The sequence below is a fragment of the Seriola aureovittata genome, chromosome 9, assembly GCF_021018895.1.
Source record: "Seriola aureovittata isolate HTS-2021-v1 ecotype China chromosome 9, ASM2101889v1, whole genome shotgun sequence".
In the NCBI taxonomy this organism is placed as follows: domain Eukaryota; kingdom Metazoa; phylum Chordata; class Actinopteri; order Carangiformes; family Carangidae; genus Seriola; species Seriola aureovittata.
The window spans coordinates 4,512,095-4,534,957 of record NC_079372.1 but is presented as its reverse complement, the minus strand read 5'-3'; the positions used below and the strand labels follow the sequence as shown (position 1 = coordinate 4,534,957).

The following is a 22,863-nucleotide window of genomic DNA, read 5'->3' as shown; positions in this document are numbered from 1 at the left end:
AGATTGCATGACAGACTGATGAGAAAAATAAACAAGATTAGAGTGAAGGGATGAAACAATGAGCGTGCTGCTTATCCACAATGGGAAAGATTAAGTGTATCCATGGAAAATGAAACACCAGCCTCAGTGAGTGAAGAGAGCTCAGGAGAAGTAGCTGCAGTTTTGTCCATTAAACTGGAAAACCTTTAGGCAACTTTAAAGTCTTATCAGTCTGTGTAAATGGAGCCTTTTCTCCAGTGAACATTAGCCCAGTTAGATCAGGTTTATTTGTGTAACCTTTAATAACTGTTATTGTCTCAAAGGGTTTCACATCGCCCACATTTTGAAGATAAACCACACAACCTTAACCTTTAGACATGTGATGGGAAAAACTCACAAAACCTCATTAGAAATGAGGAGATTTGCCCTATTGGGACGATCCAACACGCAGTGGGTGCTGAGAGTGAACCGGGAAAGATTAGATATGTGTCCTCTAATTATAAGATGCATTCTGTTTTAACAAGCTATTACCAAGATAGAAAAATAAGATGTTTGCTCTCTGAGCAGGTCGTCACAAATATTGCAACAGATACTTAATACAAAAAGATGTGTTTTTTTTATTGTAACAAATCCTTTATTTATGTCCTAATTTTACACTGACATCTTTGAAGAATGATCTTAGTTAAGTCGGAAATCAGATTCAGATTTAATTCTACTGTTGTTTACACTTTATGCATTCGCATCCACACATTGCAATTTATGGGTTCTGGCGCGGCGCACAGTCACTCCCATGGGTCACATAGTTTCGATTTGGCATCTCTACTAGTGAAGGATTTGACTTTTCTTCAACTCATGCAAATGAATAAAATCAAACTGAGGAAAAACTAGAAACTGAACCTGAATGCCTGCCAACACTGCCATTCAGAGAGATGATGAGAAATATGAGCAAGAGCCTGAACAGCAAGCTGTATGAATCTGATCTGTGACCTAAATTTGATATTTTCGATTTCTTCTAATGATTCCTCTTCTTTCATGTGTGTTTGCTTTACTGCTCCCTCTGTAAAAGATGATGACTAGCATGATGCATGTTGGACTATTCCTGAAGCGAAGGGTAAAAAATAGCAATTTCTTCTCCAGATACCCTGTCACATCCTGACTGCTTTCACAGTGAATTGGTTTTTCATTAATTTTCATTAACGTTCAATTGGGGCAGAGATATGATCAAACAGAGGTAATTAAAGTCCAAACTCCATATACTGCTCTGACTCTGAGGGGCTAATGAAATATTTATATTCTTTTGATCACATATTGAAATGTTTCTTTTTAAATGAAATCTGCAGTGAGATCGGCCGTGTGATGACTTGTGTGCAGTCGCTATTGTGTGAAGATCTTATTAAGGTTTAATAGTTTCATCCCAAAATGTTGTGTTGACCTGAAATGAGAGAAGGTGATTTTTTATTTTATTTTATTTTTTTGTTTCATATAGGTTTGTGGTCAGGCAGGAGAATGGTATTTTTATAGGAGCATATCATTTTCTTTTCTTTTTTTTCCCCTCTTCTTCGACGTTCACTGATTCTTCAAAACAGGAGATATTTCTCAGATTCTTTCACCAGCTTTTTCTACATGCGTTTCACATTTGCAGAAATACAGGGAAGAGATGGTGTTGATATCAAATGACTTCAGATAATGTGCGCTGGACTGTTTTTGAGCTGCTTCGGTGTCTCATTCTGACATTGGGCCGTCGTTGGTCCTGCTCATGTTTGAGTTTAAGGGGAGGCAGAAGCGGATGGCTTCACTGTAACGTTATGTAGACAGTTATTTTCAGCTTTGTCCGGGGGGGGGGACGCCGCAACTAGAAACTGACGTGACAGTTTTCTGAAATCTTGCCAGTCTAGACCTCCCCGATCTTTTTTAGTTTTCTTTTACGACCACTTTTACTGCCACATACTGTATATCTGAGCACACCGGGGATTATAGGTTATCTTGCTACAGCCGCCGTAGTCCAGACGAGAGATCTGAGTTGATTGAATGATAAAATGTTGCTATATAATCTGAGTCACCTTCAAGTATTACCATGTGCTCAATGCAGTTAAGCCTAATGGGTTTTGCCTCTCAGGTTACATTATACAGGCTGCACACCTACGTGGTTGGTGAAGGTGGTCCAGGCTATGTGCAGCCTTAACAGTAACACCTGCAGACATTACTCAGGGCCTAAAGAAGGAAGACTGACCTCTCTACATGTTATCTGGCTTAGGTAAAATAATTGAATCCATAATTTTATATTGACTAGTTAATATTCCCTTAAAGATTACTACTTATAATAATAGTGCTATGTACAACTCTGTGTATAATATTGTAACAAAGAATTAAAAGCAATATGGGTGGAGATGAGGATCATCCCAGTCATACTGCAAATAAGTGCAGGTGTGACTGGGATGATATTTTTCCTGCCATAGGATAGTCGACAATAAGAACACCATTCAGGTCTGTAATCAGTATTGAAATACAAGTTTCACAGAAAGGGAAGAAGGCAATTCATGGCACAAAATTAAAAAAAAAAACAAACAGGTATTGATAACGTATCTAATGAGTTTCTGAAGTTGCCTTGTCTGCTCCCTGTTCTGTATCATCTCCTTAGTTTTTGTTTTGAAAAGAGTATGATTCCCACAGTTTGTTTAAATGAATTATAATGATCCCAGAGTTCCTATGAATTATAGAGAGGTAAGTTTTCTTAGTTGTGGTTATAAATATTTCTGCTGTGTTAATAAAAGAATCAAACATTATTGGAATCATTGGGACATTTGACAGACGAATAGAATGGGTTCCATAGGATTAGAGCTTGTATTGATCATATGTATATATATAGGGTTATATATATATATATATATATATATATATACATATATATATACTGTATATACTGTATATATATAATTTCTCTGCCTGGAATCATTTGTGTGAGAATATAGGAGAGGGGACATTTCCAGAAGGATTTTGAAAGCTACGGTAATGATGGTAAACTTTACAAAGCTGTGGAAGCTCTTTATCAAGCCGCAGTCGGTTTCCAACTGCTTCTGGTGTGAAACAAGGGGGTGTGCTCTTTCCTACACTATTTGCACTATGTATATATGATTTAATGTTTGAGGTCAGGCAAGCAGGCGTAGAGGTCAGCCGTTCTGATCTCACAGTTGGTACCTTTATTTATGCAGATGGGGTAGTTCTGCTGGCAGACTCTGAACAGGATCTTATTTTAATAAATATTGTACATGGTTGAGTAAATGGCAATTAAAGATAAAAGCCGGATTATGCATTTTAGAAAAAAGGGGAGACACAAAAGTAAGTTTGTGTTTCATAATGGTTCAGTTCCTTTGTCATATTGGTAGAGTTAAAAACATTCAGGTTTTTAACTAAGATGATCATCTTACTTTTGAAGCAGGAATAAGTGTCCTGTCAGATTCTGGGAGCTGTTCTGAAAAAGGTTATGGTTTATAAAGACCTTGGTTACAATACATACACACAACTGTGTAAATCTTGTGGCTTAAAATGACCCCTAAACTGTCAGTATGTGGTGATATGAGATGGGAGCCAGGTGACGTTAAGCCAAAGGATGACGTGATGTGATCGTGGAATAAGTTCATCAGCACAATAGACTTATTAAACTAAATTTTTATTGGGATTGCTTAGATAATCATCCACGTTATTGTCCAAGTTTGGTTTACAGTATATATTTAGAAATAAGTTGCCTCGGTGTTGCTCATGGAAAAGAAGAAGAATTATTAAACAAACCAAACCCGAGCAACGTGTCACCCTTAACCTGAGCGGAGCCCGAGGTCAGTTAAGATCTGACATCCTGCCTTATGTTGTGGGAACTGGACTCTTCCATTCGGCCCCAGAGGGGGAAGAGGGTGAGATGAAATGCGTCACAGTCTGCTTGATGTGGCAGATGAATGTAGAGTACAAGTTTACGTACACTCAGCTGGCAGGTACACCCACACCCAGCTAAAACTAATACAGTCTATTGCTGTGAATAATCCTGCTTCATGAAGCTTTTAATGTTCAGTTTTTCGTACTGAAACCAGTTCGGAGACGTGTTGATTCAGCTGTGTGATCATTTTGTAGGCTGCGGTCTGTGGTGCTGTCGAACTGATTTGCATTATACAAAGAGGTGTACCTGTTATTTAGTCTACCCTCACTGATACAACTGGCGTGGACAAAATAATAGAAACACCTGTTTATAGCAGCACTGTTGTATTAGACTGTATTTGTTTTAGCTGTCCCTCATAAAACTGCCAACTGAGTGTTAATTAAAAACACGTTTACATATAACAAAGAAAGTTTAAATTACACTGTACATGTTAAAGTTGTATGTTCACTTTGTTCGGTTTATATTTGATGTAATGTGTATGTAGTACCGAGTATTGGCTTCCTCTCTGGAGGTAATCTACGTGTGTTGTCAGCCCATGTGGGCTGGCCACTCCTATGACTCTTGCATATATACATACATTACGGATGCTCCACCCCCACCCATCCCCAACCCCACAAACCAAACTTCACCCTTGTGTATATCTGCCTGAATTTCATTAAACAAGAAACACTGTGCCAATCTGCGCATTGCTGTAGTCTGTGTTGGCTGGTTTCCAGCACATACTGATGCAACTGTAGGTGTTCACTGTAGCTGCATTCTGTGTCACGATGTTTTACACATTACAAAGACTCCTGCCATATGGTGTTTGTCTGACTGGAAGGGGACGGTTGACATGATACCGATACAGTCGTACCTATTTTAATCTTCTGCAATAATTCAAGGTGACACAGAGACAGCTGTCATTTTAGCTGAGACCAAAACTGAGAGAAGATGAGACAGTAAGTTAGTGGTGATATGAAGGGACAATGTGAAACCCACTGGGAAATACTGGGACCGTCTGTTCTGAAGGATTTGTACTGAGCCAGGGTGTAAGAGACCGTCTGAAGGCCGGTGTCAGATTTATGAAGTCCTGATCAAATGTAAGAAATGATGATGTTGCATTAATTCGTCCATAGAACACTATAACGCTCAAGGACAAGTCTAAGAAATGAAAGATGACTGAAAAATTACCTGCTTTCAAGGACTATAGATTGGAGGATTTCAGGGATAAAAAAAACATATCTCCAGACCAGCCACCAGCTGTTGGTTCTTTGTAAGAATACCTGCAAAACAGACGATACTCCAGCATCGGTCCACATCAAGCCACATTGATTTTTGTTTTTGTCACTAAAAATTTTGTGTGCTCAGCTCTTAAACTAATCCCCACCGCGTGTCACAAGTTAAACTTAAAAAAAAAAAAAAAATACAAATAAATAAAAAAAACAAGTAGTGAAACTCAAAGCCACTCAACTGAACACAGACATACTGTATGCGCGCTGAGAGATGTAACTCTTCCTGCGGCAGGACTCAGACAACAGCAAATACTGATCCCCAGAGGCCCGGCTGTGTCCATGCTCTGCTGGCCTGTTTGTTCACAGTACTTTTCTCTAATAGATAGTGGCAACACTGAGAAAGCCCTGATTTCTGAACCTTTTCACCCCGTGAATCCTCATGGAAAACTACTGCACCGAGTGGAACATGGGGATAGCAATGTGAAGAAAACAACCCTAATTATAACCACAACCCAAGCATTAGCACCCACGGAAACGAGGCATATCCACCTTGACGTTTTTCCTAGAAGACATTGGTCAGATAATATGTGATGGTATATAATCATACAATACACATTTCTGATGGAGACCTCACCACTGACGTATTAACAAACCCATCACCAGAGAAGTACACTGATGGCAGGTGATTCTGCAATATCTTCTATCAGAAATGCTACACCCTCAAACACCACCCTGACTTCCACGCCCTCACTTTTGAAATTGAACCATAGGACGGAAATCATGAGGTGTGGAAACGCTACTCCTAGAATACAGGGCTAAAAACCACATACGTTAAGTTTTGATAACTTTACTGGAAAATCCGTTGACATTATTTTTGTCAGACCAACAATCGAAAACCCAAATATTCACCTGACAATAATATAAAACACAGAAAAGCAGCTAATCCTTTTTTTTCCATTTTTGTTTGATAAATGTCTCAGGTGATTAATTATGACATTGATTAACTGACTGATCATTCCATTGTTATTATATTTAGGTGCTTCAATTGTTAAACTGTATTCTGGTTATCGTTTGTTGTGTCTAGTTGTGTATGCGTTTTCTTGTTACACTGTTTTTATCTTTATGAAAGGATTGGGAGTTGTACACAGCATTATGCTATTAATGCTAAAACTATAACACCGGTCAATGCAGTCGGATAAAAGAGGTAATGCATCATGTTGTGGGTAGCTCAGCCCACTGCAGTTTAGCAGCTACTGTCTGAGGATGAACCTCTAGGTGATGCTCTGATGACCTAATTGCCAGTTTGACTGACCGTTCCCATGTTGCCGTTTCTACTGTCCTGCACCCGGCCTTGACTCACCACTGTGCTTTTCTGGCCAAACATTCAAAACTCACCGCAGAAATCAGCAGAGCATCAGCTGAGGCAGCGTGCCGTTGTAACAGTTCCCCCCTTTGTCAGCCGAGCAGTCCGGCTCAATACTGATTAATGAGCTGGGGTCAGTCTCTCCCCTGGAGGAGGCCGCCATTATCTCCAATACGGAGCTTGTGGGAATATCATAATGGAGGTGAAGTCAGAGAAGGCAATCAGCGTTAATCCCGATGAAAGAGCACACACTTTGATCTAAACCCACCTTCCCTTCGCTGTGCGTTTGTCCCTCTAGGGAAACTGGCAAATGCAGCGGAGACTTGTTCGACAGTGTTTAGTCTCTTTTGAGGTTTGGGCTATCATTACAAGCTCATGAATAAAAAAAATATCCTGTCGTTCCTGGACATACTGTGAGGTTGCGTTTTCACATTGATGCAGTGAATTGAATACCTGAATTTCCCCATTGATTGCGCCATAGCAACAAAGTGAAGCAAAGACAATAATGTTGATTACAATGATAAAGATTCTGATGGTGTGTATTGGATAATCTGGTGCAGCAAGACTGTGTAAATGTTCACAGTGAAAACAACTAGTGATGAATCTGGATTGTTTTTATTTTGCAGCTCTGATGCCTTGTTAATAATCATATCTTTCCTCAGTGTGAGTTCAGTCAAGTCATTAAGCCAGCTGCAGCAACTCATTATGGTGTTTGTGGAAACCATTTGGCAAATAACTGTGCCTTTATAAGCACTAGTAGGGTTTGTGGGATGTGTTTGTGGTTTTAACTTTGCCACTGAGCTGTTAAATCTTTGAAAGTAAGTGTTATTTAAAGATCACAATACTGGTTTGGATGTAGTTTGACTATGAGAAGATGTATGCTCTCTCTTTTTCTTAAATTGAATAATAAACCCCTGATTGGATGGAGCAAAACAAGAGCATTGTGAAGATAGGAAGTAGGTCTATTATCAACGCTGTTTTGGATTTTGCATTGTTCCACCTCATCTCAGGTGGATTGTGAGGTAGAGCAGAGAGCACAGTGAAACAAAGGAGAGCCCAGAGCTCATTAAACTGCAGCACTGAGTTTTCCTGCCTCCTTTTTTTTTTTGTTTAACAGCTTCCTTTACCCTATTTATCTGTTGCAGGACTCAGATTCACTTCACAGTGGCCATTGATTTCACTGCATCAAACGGTGAGTGTTGCAACCACCGTCAGCCTGCTCTGCTTCCATCTGTCATCTGATGTATGACTATTGCATTTTCAGTGTGTCAAAGAGGGGCCTGGATTTGTCTCCCCGCTTGTAATATTTTATATATATTTTATCATTTTTCTTTTAAATGTATTTTTATTGATGTTTTCACACAGTAAACAATGTCAAGTACATGTATGATATATATATAGAGAGAGAGGACATGGCAAAAGTGATTATAAACAGAAAAGGTAAACACAATACTGCATCTAGTGGGATATACAAAACAACAATAAATTGTGTATTTAAAGGTACAACACAAATTATTCGTTGTTAAATGAGGTGGCACGTTCACATACAGATGTGCAAATGTAGAAATGCACCAAATAAATGGGTCTAACATTAACATCTGTCTCTATGCTTCCTCTCTAATCCTCCACTTAAGGACTTGTCCTATCAAATCAAAAGAACACCCAAACCCAATGCTGCGTTCATGTGATGGCGGCCTTATCGCAGTCACGAGTTTCTGACTTGTAAAGACTGTTCACGTAAACATGAGGTCTGACAGCGCAGATATATCCAACTTGGTGCTTCACAGTACGGACGTGCCTGAAAACCGAACAAACGTGTCGACACTTCATGTCAGCCGAAGTGCCTCGCTCAGTCTAATTCCACTCACGTTTCTGGATATCTTATATTGTCAGTGCACGCTGTAATAACCATTCCAACATAACGTGGACTTGGCACAAGATCCTAGTGTTGTCATGAAACCAAAACGACTAGAAACGCATAGATCTATTTAGATATTTCCTGAATCTAATATTTTGAGTGTTACTGATTTGTCTTTGTGCAAAGGGGAATGCTGGAGATTAATATCCATGAGACATACACGTCAAGTCACAGTAACTTCAAAATCATACCCAGGGAAATATAAATATGTCCTGTTTTTCTCATTCAGTAGCCGTCATAACATTACTCAATTCCAGGATTGCTGATAAGTCTCAGTCACATCAAGCCCCACCTCTGACTCAGAACATCCAATTTAGTCTGGGTTCACTCATGTTTCTCTGGCTGCGGCCGTCAGTTCAGCCTCACTCTGATGGCTTGCATCACTGACTCTGACTGCTCTTGTCTTGAAAGGAAATCCATCCCAGTCCACTTCACTGCACTACATGAACCCATACCAGATGAATGCCTATGCCATGGCCCTGAAGGCTGTGGGAGAGATCATCCAGGACTATGACAGTGATAAGATGTTCCCTGCCCTGGGATTCGGTGCTAAGCTGCCCCCTGATGGGAGGGTCTCCCATGAGTTTCCTCTGGTGAGTAAATTATGAAGTTATTCAAGATGCTCTTGTAGTAATTCTGCATCAGAATACTTGATCTGACTCGATGTGAAACTTATTTAGGCCCTCCCCGTGGAGCCTTTGAGTGTGAGCACATGCTCTCTCCAGCATGTATAGGCAAGCATGTTTTCATGTGCAATATGGATGTGTGCATTTCTAGATGAATGCTTCCACACCTCTTACATGCATAATTCAGAGTGAATTCCATTTACCTTTTATAGTGCAAATTAGGTTGTGTAAGGCTGAAGGATTCTTAAATCAATTTGGCTTCTCTCAGCCAGCTAATGTGCTTTGGCTGCTGCATAGTACAGCCTAATGAGGAGTCTGTCTACAGGGTAACGTCTGCATCACTCCATATTTCCATTAGAATTTGCAAATTAAGATTCATCTCACCATATAATTGAAGCCTCATTCTTTCATGCTCTAGTCTTGTAAGTGGGTTTAAAAGAAAAGTTACAGTCTTGGTTGAAATATTTGTTATATAGGTTTGATTTGGAATTTGCCTTGTAGCTAAAGAAGCTAACCTTTGAAAAAAAGTTTGAAGAGCACATCTCTGGGAGAAAAGAATGCTTCCAAAAATGTCATTCGGCCCCGGAAGAGTAAATCTATACTAGATTTTTATATTTTTTTTTTTTGGAGGAGAAGTATCTGTGGTACTTGAGGGCTCCTGCAGCTGCAGCCTCACTGCTGCACTGGGTGTGGGAAGAGCATGTAGTCACCAGGAGTGTGTTCAGATTAGCTTAGCTTTGATTGAAAGCAGTCTAAGCTAAATCTTGTCAAAGGCCAACAATAAAACACACTTTTATTTACGTACTTTGTGCGATGTATCGTATATTTGTATATACAGTTATATAATACACAATATATAATATATGATTATATCATTTTATAGAATCATAAAAAAGAGACATTGTGTTTGTTCTATGTTTTTGTTTTTCTTTAGCATAGCCAGGTGCTGCATCTTCTAATATGTTGTTTAGTATAAACCTCAGTTCTAATCAGACCTCTTAACCCTTCATATTGACAGAATTTTACTGTAACATATGAATTGTAAAATGTAATATAGTTTCTTTCTGTATTTAAAAAAAAAAAAAAAAAAATCTACCTGTCAAAAAACTAATATTAATTGCATTGTGTTGCTTCTAGTATTACAGTTGTTCTATATTTAAACTACAATAATGTGTAAATTCATTACTATTATATGATTCTTTTAACATATTCTTGTTTTAAGATCAAGTTATTTTTTGTTGCATTTTTTTGTCTTTTACAAAATATTACTGTAAATTAAACACTGCTTCATTGTTTTTCTATTTACACTTCTTTGATGTCATGATCTTACAACACTTCACTGTTAATTTGATGGACATTTTTTCACAGTGTGAACAAAACTGAGGTGACAAATGTTTGACCTACTAACCTAGACAAACGTTACATGTGTAAATACCCAGGCAACGGCTTCTTGGCTGTGTTTTCACTCATTCACTACACACTGGGACAGACAATATACAATGTGCATAAACAAACCCACCACTGTGGTTAGAGATGCAACAGTCTTGACAGTTTCAACCAGAGAGGGCAGTGAAGCACTGCGCTTCAGCCTCTTATTAAAGCTGCAATAATCAGGATCTGGAAATCAAGCTAGAAACTGGCGAGCAAACCACTCACATCATTCCTCCCCCTCCCCCCTCCCTCCCTCCCTCCCTCCCTCCCTCCCTCCCTCGGCCCAGCCCCTCACCTACAACAACAACAAGGACCTTGCTATCCTGTGAGTGAGTCATAGCGACATCTTCCAGAAGCTAATACTAGCTTGAAGCCTCCAAAAGAATGTTAAATGTTGCTCGATAACTGAATGAGTAAATAAGCAGCTGTTTACCTCATCAACTTGAAAGGTGATGATATGTCGGTGTTGTGTCCACAACTTGTTTCCACTGCCGGGAGGAGGCCAAGAAAATCTCTTACTGCAGGTTTCCTGAACACTGTATAGTACAACTGTAACACCGCTGTTCAAATCTATTAATAACAAACGCGTGAAACCCCATTGTAATCAATTCTATCTGCCCTATTTGTATTTTTTGTACCATTCATGTTTTGTTTTTCTCAGAACGGCAACACTGAGAACCCGTACTGCAACGGCATGGAGGGGATTCTCGAAGCTTACCATCAAAGCCTTAAGACGGTTCAGCTGTATGGACCCACCAACTTCGCCCCTGTAGTTAATCATGTGGCAAGGTACAAACACAAATATCTGTCCCACTGAACACATCACACCACAGTCGTCCTTTCATTCAAAGTCGATCTGTAAGTAATCTTCCGCAGGCAGATGCGCCATCAGAGATATTAAGACAGTGAGTGATGGTTCCTCTATGAATTGAGCAGACCCAATGAAGGGAAAATAAACAATCAGCTGTCAGGCTGAGATGAATAGAAATGGTAATAAGGCGTATGTTGTGTCAGGCGTAGTAGAGTGCAGGTGCTACATTGCTTTTCAGATGTCGAGTGAAAGTGGTAAGGTAAGATGGTGGGAGGCGGGCGAGTGCACGGGACTTGTAAATGGCTTCATGTCATGTAGCTTTTCAGATGTGTTGATGAGGCACTTTATTCAATAAATACGCATTACTGTGACTGGAGCACGATATGCTTTAATTCAAACATCATGTCATTGCCAATGGAATTAATGCACAAATTCAATTCATAGGATTTGCTATAAATGGGGCTGTACCACATTACGCACACAGCAGATGTGTGTGGTTTAAAACTGTCTCCTCAAGGTTGCAACAGGAGGCGTAGCAGCATTTGAGACCCATACACGGTCCAGCCACGCACAAGGTTTATATCTAGTCTCGTTTGAAAAAAAGTCTCTAAATCTAGCGACTAATGTTGAGTTGGCATCAATTCAGGCTGTAAACACCTAATAGAAAATGTTTGCACCCTTTCCTTTTGAAAGAGCAGTGGCCAATGGGGAAACTCTAACTCAGTCACATGGCATTCGGCTGACCAATGGTGGAAATATGATCATTCAACCAGTCAGTCAATCAGTCAGTCACGGGTATATGCGATTACAGGGCTGACCCCGCTGTAGGTGATCAGTAACGCAGTATCGTGTCTGGTAACATGGTCACATGTCTCCAGTGAGTGTAGCCCGCACTGTTGCACGGCAGATGAGGAAGACAAACGTCTCTTTAATCTCCTAAACACTAGTCATCGCTCTTGCCGTTGTCACTGACTGGGCACGCTCTTTGATTAAAATGTCAGCACTTCACATTCAAATTTACCAAACCGAGAGCGAGAGCGAGGGCGAGAGCGAGGGCTCACCTCCGACCTGTCCTTGGCTCTCACGGTGATCTGACATGTTTTTCCTATTTCTAGCTCATCAAGTCTGGTCAATTGAGTGCTGGGGAATCAATAATGTTCTTAAAGAATAAGACTGCAGCACTTTGCATAAACAGTTTAATAAATTATTCATAGACCAGCCAGCGATGGGAGATGGAACTAGGCCACACTCACTGTGGTGTCTCTGATGGGTTTCATAATAGTGTCTGGATAGACCTCTGAGACGCGAAGAGCTGTACAACATATTTTACTTCTTTACGTGTCTATATTAAGCTTTTGTGTCACACGCTGGGTGGAGGGGGAGTTTGTTTCTGAGCAACATGTTTTTTTAATGTTTTTTCTTTTTTTTTTTTTTTTTCCTAAATCTCTGACACAGTGGTTGCTGCTTTTAGATTTTCTCTCTGGCTGTTCAAACCAATCTCAGAGTTTCATGTAAATCCATCAACATGTAGTCTGCATCAGTTTTCAACTTTAAGCTTTAACATCGTCAGTGTGGTTCTGAGTTAAACCACTGTGTGCTGATGACTCCTCTGTTTCAGGTACGCAGCAGCGGTTCAGGATGGATCTCAGTACTTTGTCCTGCTCATTATCACTGATGGCGTCATATCAGACATGGCTCAGACCAAGGAGGCCATAGTGAATGTAAGTGCATCTCTAACTCTAGCCGGTGGACGTTCACCTCTCTCTCTCTCTCGCTCTCGCTCTCTCTCTCTCTCTCTCTCTCTCTCTCTGTCGCTCGCTCCTCCTTCGCCTCTGTGAGGGCATTGGCATCACAGGTGCTTTTAGCTTACTGTGACACTGCTCTCAGGCTTTTTGTTACTTTGAGGGCTTTATAAGCCAGTAGCACTAGATTTGAGGATTTATGGGATGTTTTCTGCTCCACTTGTCTCAGCCCCTGTGCCTGGGTGCTCTGTTCGTCTATTATTTCCTTCTTATTGAGACCCTCGGGGCGGTTGAGGGCCTCAGCTGAAATTCAGTTTGAGGTCAACACGTCCACTTTATCAAAAGCAGGGGCCTGATCCGGTGGACCATGTGAGGCATCTGATTGGTCAGATTTTTTAAGAATTGACTGTGTTTGTCTTGCCTTTGTTGCAATTCTGCCTATTTTCTTTCTCATGAAAAGATTTGTAGTTGGAATACGTCCACAGCACTAAGGCTGGCACGCTGCGAGTCATCGTCGACCAGGTACACGGTGCTCTGACCCCCAGCAGACTGGGTTTAAAGGGAATTTGCGACTGTTAATCAAACCATTCGAACAGCCACACCTTCCTTTTAAGATCTTGTCTGCTGCTCTGCGCTGCTTGGGCCGAACCTGCTGTGTCCTGCTGCCACCTCTCACCTCTCAGTTTGGACCTGGCTACTCTTTTCACAGAGCAAAGGTTTCACTTGGCATTTAGCCTTCGCCCCGCAGGGATGAATCATGGTGGAAGAGTTACATGCAACACTCATCTCTGCACTTTTGCTTTCTTGTTTGTGCTCTCTGATGCTGTGATGTATTTTTAGAGGTGTTTTTTAAAGATTGCAGATAGCACATTGCGCATGGCAGCAGTAATGTTATAAAATACTGCTGCTGGCCGAACTGCACTGTAATGTTTATTCTGATTTCCTTGTTCCCTAAACCAGCACAGATTAGCCCTCACTGACTAGTATGGCCACACATTTAACAGCACAGCCTCTGGGGTAAATACAAACTCCAGCTCTATCCTTTGATATTTGATAATGGGATTGTAAGAGATTAACTACATGTACTGAACATCTGGATGCTGAAGTGTTAGCATGATTTTAGTGCCAATCTTCCCTCTGCATAAGTCTGTACAGTCCTTAAATGTTCAACAGAATCTTATTATGAGAACAGGTATCTGCTGTCAGCCCATTTGTGTTTATTGTGGTTCTGTTCAGCGAGAGGAGGAAGGATGAGTTCAGACAGATTGATGGAGTAAGATCCCTCGAGTGACTTTACAGTACAGGTAAAGTAACAAATGGTGTAGACTGAATAATTCAGCTCTGGATAGAGAATCTGATCTGGCATTTATAAGTAAATGCCTTTAGGGTCTTCTGCTGCTGGAAAGGGGCAAAACAGAATGTATGTATTTTTGTGTAGCAAGCAAGAGGTTATGAGGACTGAGCCTGGTGGAGGGAAAGATAACATGGGAACAGAGATGGAGGGGGAATAATGATAGAGAACATGGAGAGGATGGTCCTCCTCACTCTGTTTAGTCCTATCTATGACAGGTCTCTTCCCTCGGGAGGTTTTTCCAGGAAAGCTGACCTACTTTTTCCCCTGTAAATGCATTTCTACCACACGCATATATCATTCATTCATGCCAGAGCTTTCACAGTCTCCACACCGGGACTGCGGTTTAAATTCGTGCAACGGAGTAACCGCCACACCACTAACTGTGAAAGATGAACCTTTATTAAACCTTTATTATGTAGGTTTAGGTTTTGTTTAAAGTGGAGATGAATGGATGGGACATGTGGCTCTCCTGTCCGGACATTCACAGTATTTGGACCATTTCTATATACAAACATGATGAATAAATAATGTTAGACTGTGCGATGCAAGTGTGTAGGATGAAGTAGTCGTGTTTTATGAACACAGCATTTTGACTTGTTCATGTCTGTACATGTTTCTTAACTGCTTTTCTTCCGCTGCTCTTATTTGTGAGCATAGAGCACTAGAACATTGTGTAAGCTCATGTACTCTAACTCATTTTGGATTCCACGTTTTAAAAGCAGCCTTTAAAATATATACACTGTATAGTAGTTAGCTAAAATATTCTGTTGGCATATGCTGGCTGTGTTAACAACCTTGGGGCCCCTTGGTTGAATAATGTATTTCATATTTTCTGTCAGTCTCTAGGAAACCCAAGCTATACAGAATAATGGGATGTGAAACACAGTGAAGAAACTGTTATGATGCTATGTATCATTTATGTTTATCTTATTTTATCCTGTTCATTATTGTTTCTGTCTCTGGCTTCTCTGGGGAACTGTACCTTCAGATTAATTCTGACGGAATGAGAAGCGAATTGGTGGGGAAAAAAACAAGAATAATTGGAAATGTAACCCCTCAGTTCTCTGATATCGACTCTGATGTCAGGCGTTTTTCAGCAAATAGAGTTTGTGTTCTTCCAGGTGTCTGACTGATAACTGACTGTTTGCTTTTCTTGTTCATGACAGGCAGCTAAACTCCCCATGTCTATCATCATTGTTGGAGTTGGTCAAGCTGAGTTTGATGGTGAGAACAGTAACTAAAGTTCTTTGGGGACAGATTTGCAAAAACAAAACAAAACAGTGGAAACCAGTTGTGTCTTTACGTCAGTGGTTTTGTGTTTTATTCAAACAAACATCACAGTAGGAAAATATTTTTTACCCTGACTACTTTCTGTGTGTGCCATGTGGACACAAAGGCATACTGAAAACATCTTTTCTCTGTAGCCATGGTGGAGCTGGACGGTGACGACATCAGGATCTCCTCACGGGGGAAGTTGGCAGAGAGAGACATCGTACAGGTGAGACGTCGCTAATGTTTGGTCTGACTCTTGGCTCATCATGGGACGGAAACGGCTCATTTCCCAAAGGCACAATGGTTGAAAAGTATCATTTCTGCTCCATTAGTGGACATGTCTCTAGATGGTAATGTTGTTTGTTTTATTCCAAAGCGGAATATGTTATCCTGAAATACGACATGGGTCTGAGACAAGGTCCTGAGAAAACCATTTCTAATCATTTTAGTGACCCCCCCTTGGTCTTTCATCTGGCGCTGCCACGAGACAAAATCTTTACTTGTACGCATCTAATATCAAAATCTAATGAGCACATTTACATTTACCAAACATTCATGCTCCCAGCAGGATGAACTCTCTCCATATTGGAGACTCTGTGAGCTTTCTTTTCCACAGCCAAATGTCAATGTCAACTTGTCTATCTATCTATCTATCTATCTATCTATCTATCTATCTATCTATCTATCTATCTATCTATCTATCTATCTATCTATCTATCTATCTATCTATCTATCCATCCATCCATCCATCCATCCATCCATCCATCCATCCATCCATCCATCCATCCATCCATCCATCCATCCATCCATCCATCCATCCATCAAGCGTTGTATTCACTACAATCCCCGCTCTCCATCACAGTGAAAGAAACAACATACACAAGGTAATTGCACGGTAGTTGCCTCCTGTTGAGTAATGTGGAAAGATGACATAGGAAGTTCTCATGTATGATGCGGAACATACATCTAGTGGAACAGGTGTTGCCATTATTAGGTGCCTCAAGTGTCAAATCATCTGCAAATGGTGGAACGCTAGAACTCACTAGAAGGACTTGAGACGAAATACCGCTACACGACTGCATACATGATAGGTTCCCTTCATAAAGTCCTACCCTTCTTTCCCGTGTCACAACAGTTCGTCCCGTTCAGAGATTACATGGACCGCACAGGTAACCACGTGCTGAGCATGGCGAGGCTGGCTAAAGACGTACTGGCTGAGATCCCTGACCAGCTGATCTCCTACATGAAGAGCAGAGGCATTAAACCCAACCCCGTCCCACCAGCTTACTCGCCCGGGGACCGCCCCCAGTCCAACCCCGTCTGAACCCCCAACCCCTCCACACACCACCACCACCACCACCGCCGCCGCCGCACAGCTCTACGTTGGGGTGGGGCAGGGTCAGGATTGATTGGAACCTGCCTCCACCAACCGTCCTTTTGAGGGGGAGAATGGAAACGCTCTCGAGGCTCTATCTTAAATATTAATCCGGCTAAAAAAAAAAAAAAAACGATGGTGAGACTCCATCTTGTTTTGGAGCTTTAAGACAGTTTAGGGGGAACCGGCTGATGATCAGGGAGTTTTTCTCTCTTCAGCGCTGAGAGGAGCCCGGTGTAGAAGGAGGTTTTAGTTGTTCGCTGTCAAACCTGTCAAAGTGGTGATGTACTGGATAGCAAGTAAACCCCGTAGAGAGGGGCCTGTTTGAAGGCATAAATATATTAGAATGTGCCAGTGTGTATCATGTTTGTGATACCTTTTGGAGTTAATGTGTGTTAAACTAGAAGATCATGTGTATACTAATTTATTTATTTATTTATTGCAGAAATAACTTATTCCTTTGAGGTGGTTTTAAAGGTTGGGGATTAAAGTCATATTTCCCCTGTAGTTTTCCATCTTATATTTTGTGACCAGTGTAATAAAAAAAAGTCCCCATTTCTACTTTGATAAGGTCTGTAATATAAGAGCATGTGATGAAACCTATTCAGCAGTTTATGAATCATTTTCACTGATGGATAATTTTTGATTGCAAGCTGTAATGTAGAGGACCTGCTGTGAGCTGCTGCCATACTAATTTTCCAGCACCATGTCTTATACGTATTTCTAATATTTATAGTAACAGAATGCACTAATTACTGTCCAAATAAAAAGCACAAAGGTTATGACGTTAATAAGCTGAAAACCACTATTTTGAAAGAACCTACAGCCACCACAATGAAAATAATGGAAAGGACCCCGCATTATGTTTTCAACACGGCTTTTACATCATCTTCCACCATCATTTTAAACAGGATGACATGAGTATATTTATAAGCATAGTATCGGTATTATACTGATGTAATAAAATGAAACTTTATGTTTACAGGAAAACAGATGAATAATTTAAAGCACGTACTTGCTTTCCCTGTTAGTACGCAGACAGGTAAACTACACTTCTTAAGTCATGCTGCCAAATCTCTCTTGTTTTATGTTTCTTTCCATTATATTTGTTGTGGTTACAGTTTATTGTCTGGGATTTTGCTCAGTACTTTTAAAGGACCCGACAAATAAACTTTTGAAAGACTGATGTCAACTAATACCCGCTGATTTGTTTTCCCAGAGTGAAAACTGAACAATCACAAATCTTGCAGCAGAGATATTTGAATGTGATCTAAAGAAAGCAACAAGTTACTGCACAAAACGAGAACAGTTACGAGTCCATCTTTTCTGATCCAGTCGGTGTGTTATGTGCACGTTGTGTCTAATGTGTTTTACTTTTTCATTGTCTCACCGAGTGTTCCCAGATTACATTGTTTTACACCAATGCACATCAGCCCATTTTCTAACAAAACATTGGAATGCCATTTTATTGCCTAAGACACAATTTCACAATGTTATTTTACGAATTAATTCAAGTCGATATATTCACACATTCTTTTTAGTGACTGTACATAAGGTTTCTAAAGACAGTTACAGCCATTGTGTCCCAGTTGTGTGCATCCTGAGTTATCTATTTACTGTCTAATGGCCATTATTTTCACTAGTATCTCTCAGTCACTCAATATCTCGATCCAAATGTGCCTATTATATGGAAACATATCCAAATTCAGTTACCCAGGTGTTATTCTGCCAGCAGCAGCAGGTCTCATGTTTAAGATGTACACACAGAAAAAACGTTGGTGACGATCAAACTGTTGTAAGATTAGGACTATTACAGCCTCAGTGACTGATACTATACTTTTTATACTTACAGCTCTTCACTAATGATCTTTGAAGTAATGAAAGTTAACAGTGTTGCTGAGCCTTGTACAATATTCAAAGTCAAGACTTGTTTACAATTCAACTGTGGCTATTTACATTGCCTCAAGGAAAAAGTAAACATTCATGGGTTTCATTAGGAAGTGAGTTTATTTTTGATCTGTTGTGTTATTGAGTCTTACTTTGTACCAACAGAGTTTCCCTGAATGACACTGGAGAGCTGACGTTTACAAAGATCTGTTGTGTTGTTCTCTGAGAATGTGAAGCTCTTCTTCCGCGCTGTTGTTCTACTTTGTTTTTTTGTTTACATAGTTCATGTTGCTTTATGGTCTTTGTAAGCCGTCCAGTGTTCTTTGACTCCCACTGCGTCAGCGCTCTCAGAGAGAAGATAGTCTAATGATGTAGCAAACACTCAGTCCGGAGGCAGCGAGCTCCTCCTGTCACAGGCCCAGCTCCTCGTTTTCTTTTTTCTTCTCTTTTAATTTTTCATCAGTGATGACATTTGTCCCTCAGAAGACAAAGCAGCGTTCAATCTGCTGCCAAATTCTCTTCAGAAGTGAAATGAGGCCACTAAGTTTTTAGTGACATAACACTCATAAATACCAGTATACCTCTACAGAAAGCCATTCAAGCCAAAAAGAAATATACTGAATACATTTGCTATTAAATATATTTAAATAAGTATTATGAATTAATAACTTAAATATCATTAGATTATAAATGTGATATATTTACTTTGCAAGTAATCTCTTGTCAAAGTTGTATTTTTTTCACTTTTCATTTCAAAACAATAACAAAGTACTCATTACTCAGAAATTGAACTTAGGAATGTTTTTCCTCTGGCAGGCGTGATGCCTCTCAGAAAGTCAGCATCAGCATGCAGCTCATATACTGAGTGTGATTGCAACTGTCTGTGAGAAAAGAGGAAATGAAACCATGTGAAGTTCAGGTGGGGGTTTATGTTGTGTGCACATTTCAAACATATTTCATGTAATTAAAACTAATCAGAAATCAGTTAAGGTAGGATTAAATGGCTGTTTGTCTGTTCTACTAAGATTACAACAAGCTGTACGTTTTTGGCCCTGAGGCCTGCTCCAAAAAAAAGAAAAGAAAAAAAAACTGCTACCCTCAGTAGTAAACACATAATCAATAAATATGAAATGAGCACAGTAATGACACTTATGCAATTGTGAAACATGAAATTATTACAAAATCTATTTTTCAGTCTAAAAGATGTCTTTCCAACAATACAATTATTTATTTTATCCTGGTGGAAATGGATCTGATTGTCCTTTCATTTTGAGTTTTCTTTGAGGCTGAACTCTAATTATGTACATAAACCCCATATAAAGACTTTTCAGTGCCAAAATGTGTTCAGATGAACTTGGCCTCTAGACAATGTGCATGTTTGTGCCAAAATGGCAGGAAGTTTTGGTAGTCTGCCTTCATTTCACCTGATTAGTGCATCTGCCATGTGCTTCATTTGTTTCTTTGGATGTTATTTAGAGATAACAGCCACTTCTAGCATGTTGTATCTCTGGGTTCTTTCCATTCTGTTCCTACGAGACACATACTGTATGGGTTCTTCTTGCCACTACTCCTGTTTTATCCCAGGTTGTTTACATACCTCTCTTGGTCTCTGACTTGCATGCTGAATAATTTCCAAACCAGGTGTTGGACATGATATTGTCGTCATACTGTGGTTTGTGAAATGCTTTGTAATGGATTGCCTTAACTGAAGATTAATAAAAATATTGACACCTTTGGCAGAATGCAAGATGGGTTTTTTGTGTGTTTGATCACAATGAGCTAAAAGCAAGTACGATGGAGGAGAAACTTACACTGAACCCCACAATAACTAAAAGCTGGTTTTAGTAGGCAGAGCTGACTGGTGAGGGTTAGGGAAACGGTTAGGTTCAGATTAATGATAGGAAACAAATACTTCATAGTGAATAGTGAACGTGTTAGCGAACTGTTGCTTATTTACACATCCGGCAGTTACAGAGCAACATATCATTTATTAGTGTTTCTGGCCACCTGATGAATATGAGTCCAATATTTACTCTCCTGTATGTTATTGTGGTCTCCGCCAACTCCCTGAGGTAACGATTTGGAAATGAAAAAGTTGCCAGCTGTGCCTGTCTGCTGCGGTGAGAGTCAACTCAACCAGTAAAGCTGAGGACTGGGCAGATAAACAATGAGCTGAAACTGGTTATAAAGCTCTGTAAACTGCTTCGTGGAGCAGCTCATCAAACTGATATTTCTTATTTGTAGGTTCATCACTACAATGCAATTTTTTGCACCACACAAAATGGTGAATATATTTTTACTAAAATACAGTAATTTCAATATAGCGTTTCAATAATAGACACATGAATTTTCTGAATTGAGAACCCTAAAATAATTGAAGTAATAAATGAAGTTTTTGAAATTGCACAAATTAAAACTGAGTATTGATTTTTTTTTTAGGAATTGAACCTTAAACCAAATAAATTCAGACAGGTGGTTTTCAAAGTCAAATATTGCAGTGCAATAAATTCAATGGTATTGATGGATCTGAATTTTTCAGTCATGATATCATTTCAATATAGTATTCAGTTGCTGATATAATTCAAATTATTATGGCAACGAGCATACAAAACCAGATATATATATATACTGTATATTGTTGTTTTTTAAAAAAAAAATTCCATCCATACCTCCTGCTTGTTAAAACTTGGGGGCCTCCATTACCCACAATGCAACATGAGAGCCAACAGGTTATTTCAGAGAGCCGCGGGCAGCAGAGGTGTGGTAAGGTCACTTCACACAGCTCCTCCGGAGACACTAAAGGCTTCAGACAACTTCTTTCCCATATATGCAGCGGTATTATAAGAACTGTAAACAGACTTTGATGTGTAAAATCAATGGAGTCCCCTTTAAGCTCAGCTGTCTTAACTACATTTCATCTTTTTTTTCCTTTTTTTTTTTTTCGGATTATACATTAGAAAAGCTGCTGTCATGAGATTTTTATTGCAGTTTTTTTTTTTACAAGCTGGTTGATTTGCATCCACACATCTCTCCCCCAGGGAGACTGGTGTCCAATCAGCTATGAGCACTGTCCTCTCACAGAATGTGTTCCCCTTAGAAATCTGTTTTTCTCCCCCTAATAAGATTCACTGCTGATGAATCAAGCTGTCCAGGCACCTTGGAAGAGGGAGACAGCAGCTGGAGCCATAAATTACCAGCCTAAGACAGAGCCAACACCTCCTTTGCCCACCCACTTACTGCCTGAACAATAACCTCCGACTGGCAGCCAGGAAGAAAATCAACAGCTAATGACATAGAATTATACCCTACTTATATATATATATATATATATATATAAGTAGGGTATAATTCTATATATATATATATATATATATATATAATGTTATATATATAACATATATATAACATTTCACATATATAATATGCAAAAATCATTCACAAGAGTGCTTCTCAGAATGAATTGCGCCAATTACTCTGGAGTTCTGGCAGGCAACATTTTATGAGCCAAAATAGATATTGAAAAACCGCTCTCAGTATAGTCTGTACATGGCAGACACTTAAAGGACTAGTTTAACATTTTGGGAAACACTCTTATTCACTCTCCTGCCAAGAGTTAGACGAGAAGATTGATCCCTCTCTCATATCTGTACAACCAATAAAAAGCTTAGCTCAGCATAAAGACAAGTGGAAACCGCCTGGTTTTGTCTCGTGGCCCCGTGCACAGCAACACATGGCTCTGCCACTCTGCTGGTGCTCCTGGTCGGCTTTCCTGACTGGCAGCGCGCTGATTAGAATCTACTGCAGGTAATGTAACGACTACGTATGACTACCTCACACAACCCTGTGTAAAAAAAAAACCTGAACTTTCACTTTAAAATATGGAACAAGTCCTTTAATACTGAATATTCACATTTGTTAAATATATTGACTTGTGTGTGGACACATCTGAAGTATCTCAAATATGATACT

General features: G+C 39.8%; 1 protein-coding gene across 5 annotated transcripts in view; it reads left to right on the top strand.

Annotated features, from left to right (window-relative positions):
• The window catches only part of cpne5a (copine Va), a 74,275-nt gene extending 53,634 nt beyond the window's left edge, over positions 1-20,641 (top strand). For all 5 annotated transcript variants that reach the window (XM_056385487.1, XM_056385485.1, XM_056385488.1 and 2 more), the window contains 7 exons: positions 7,624-7,670; positions 8,808-8,989; positions 11,115-11,242; positions 12,883-12,985; positions 15,527-15,584; positions 15,785-15,858; positions 16,768-20,641. In XM_056385487.1, coding sequence (XP_056241462.1) covers positions 7,624-7,670; positions 8,808-8,989; positions 11,115-11,242; positions 12,883-12,985; positions 15,527-15,584; positions 15,785-15,858; positions 16,768-16,956 — 781 coding nt within the window. In that variant the 3' untranslated portion in view covers positions 16,957-20,641. The remainder of the gene's footprint in view (positions 1-7,623; positions 7,671-8,807; positions 8,990-11,114; positions 11,243-12,882; positions 12,986-15,526; positions 15,585-15,784; positions 15,859-16,767) is intronic.
• The last annotated feature ends 2,222 nt before the right edge of the window (positions 20,642-22,863 follow it).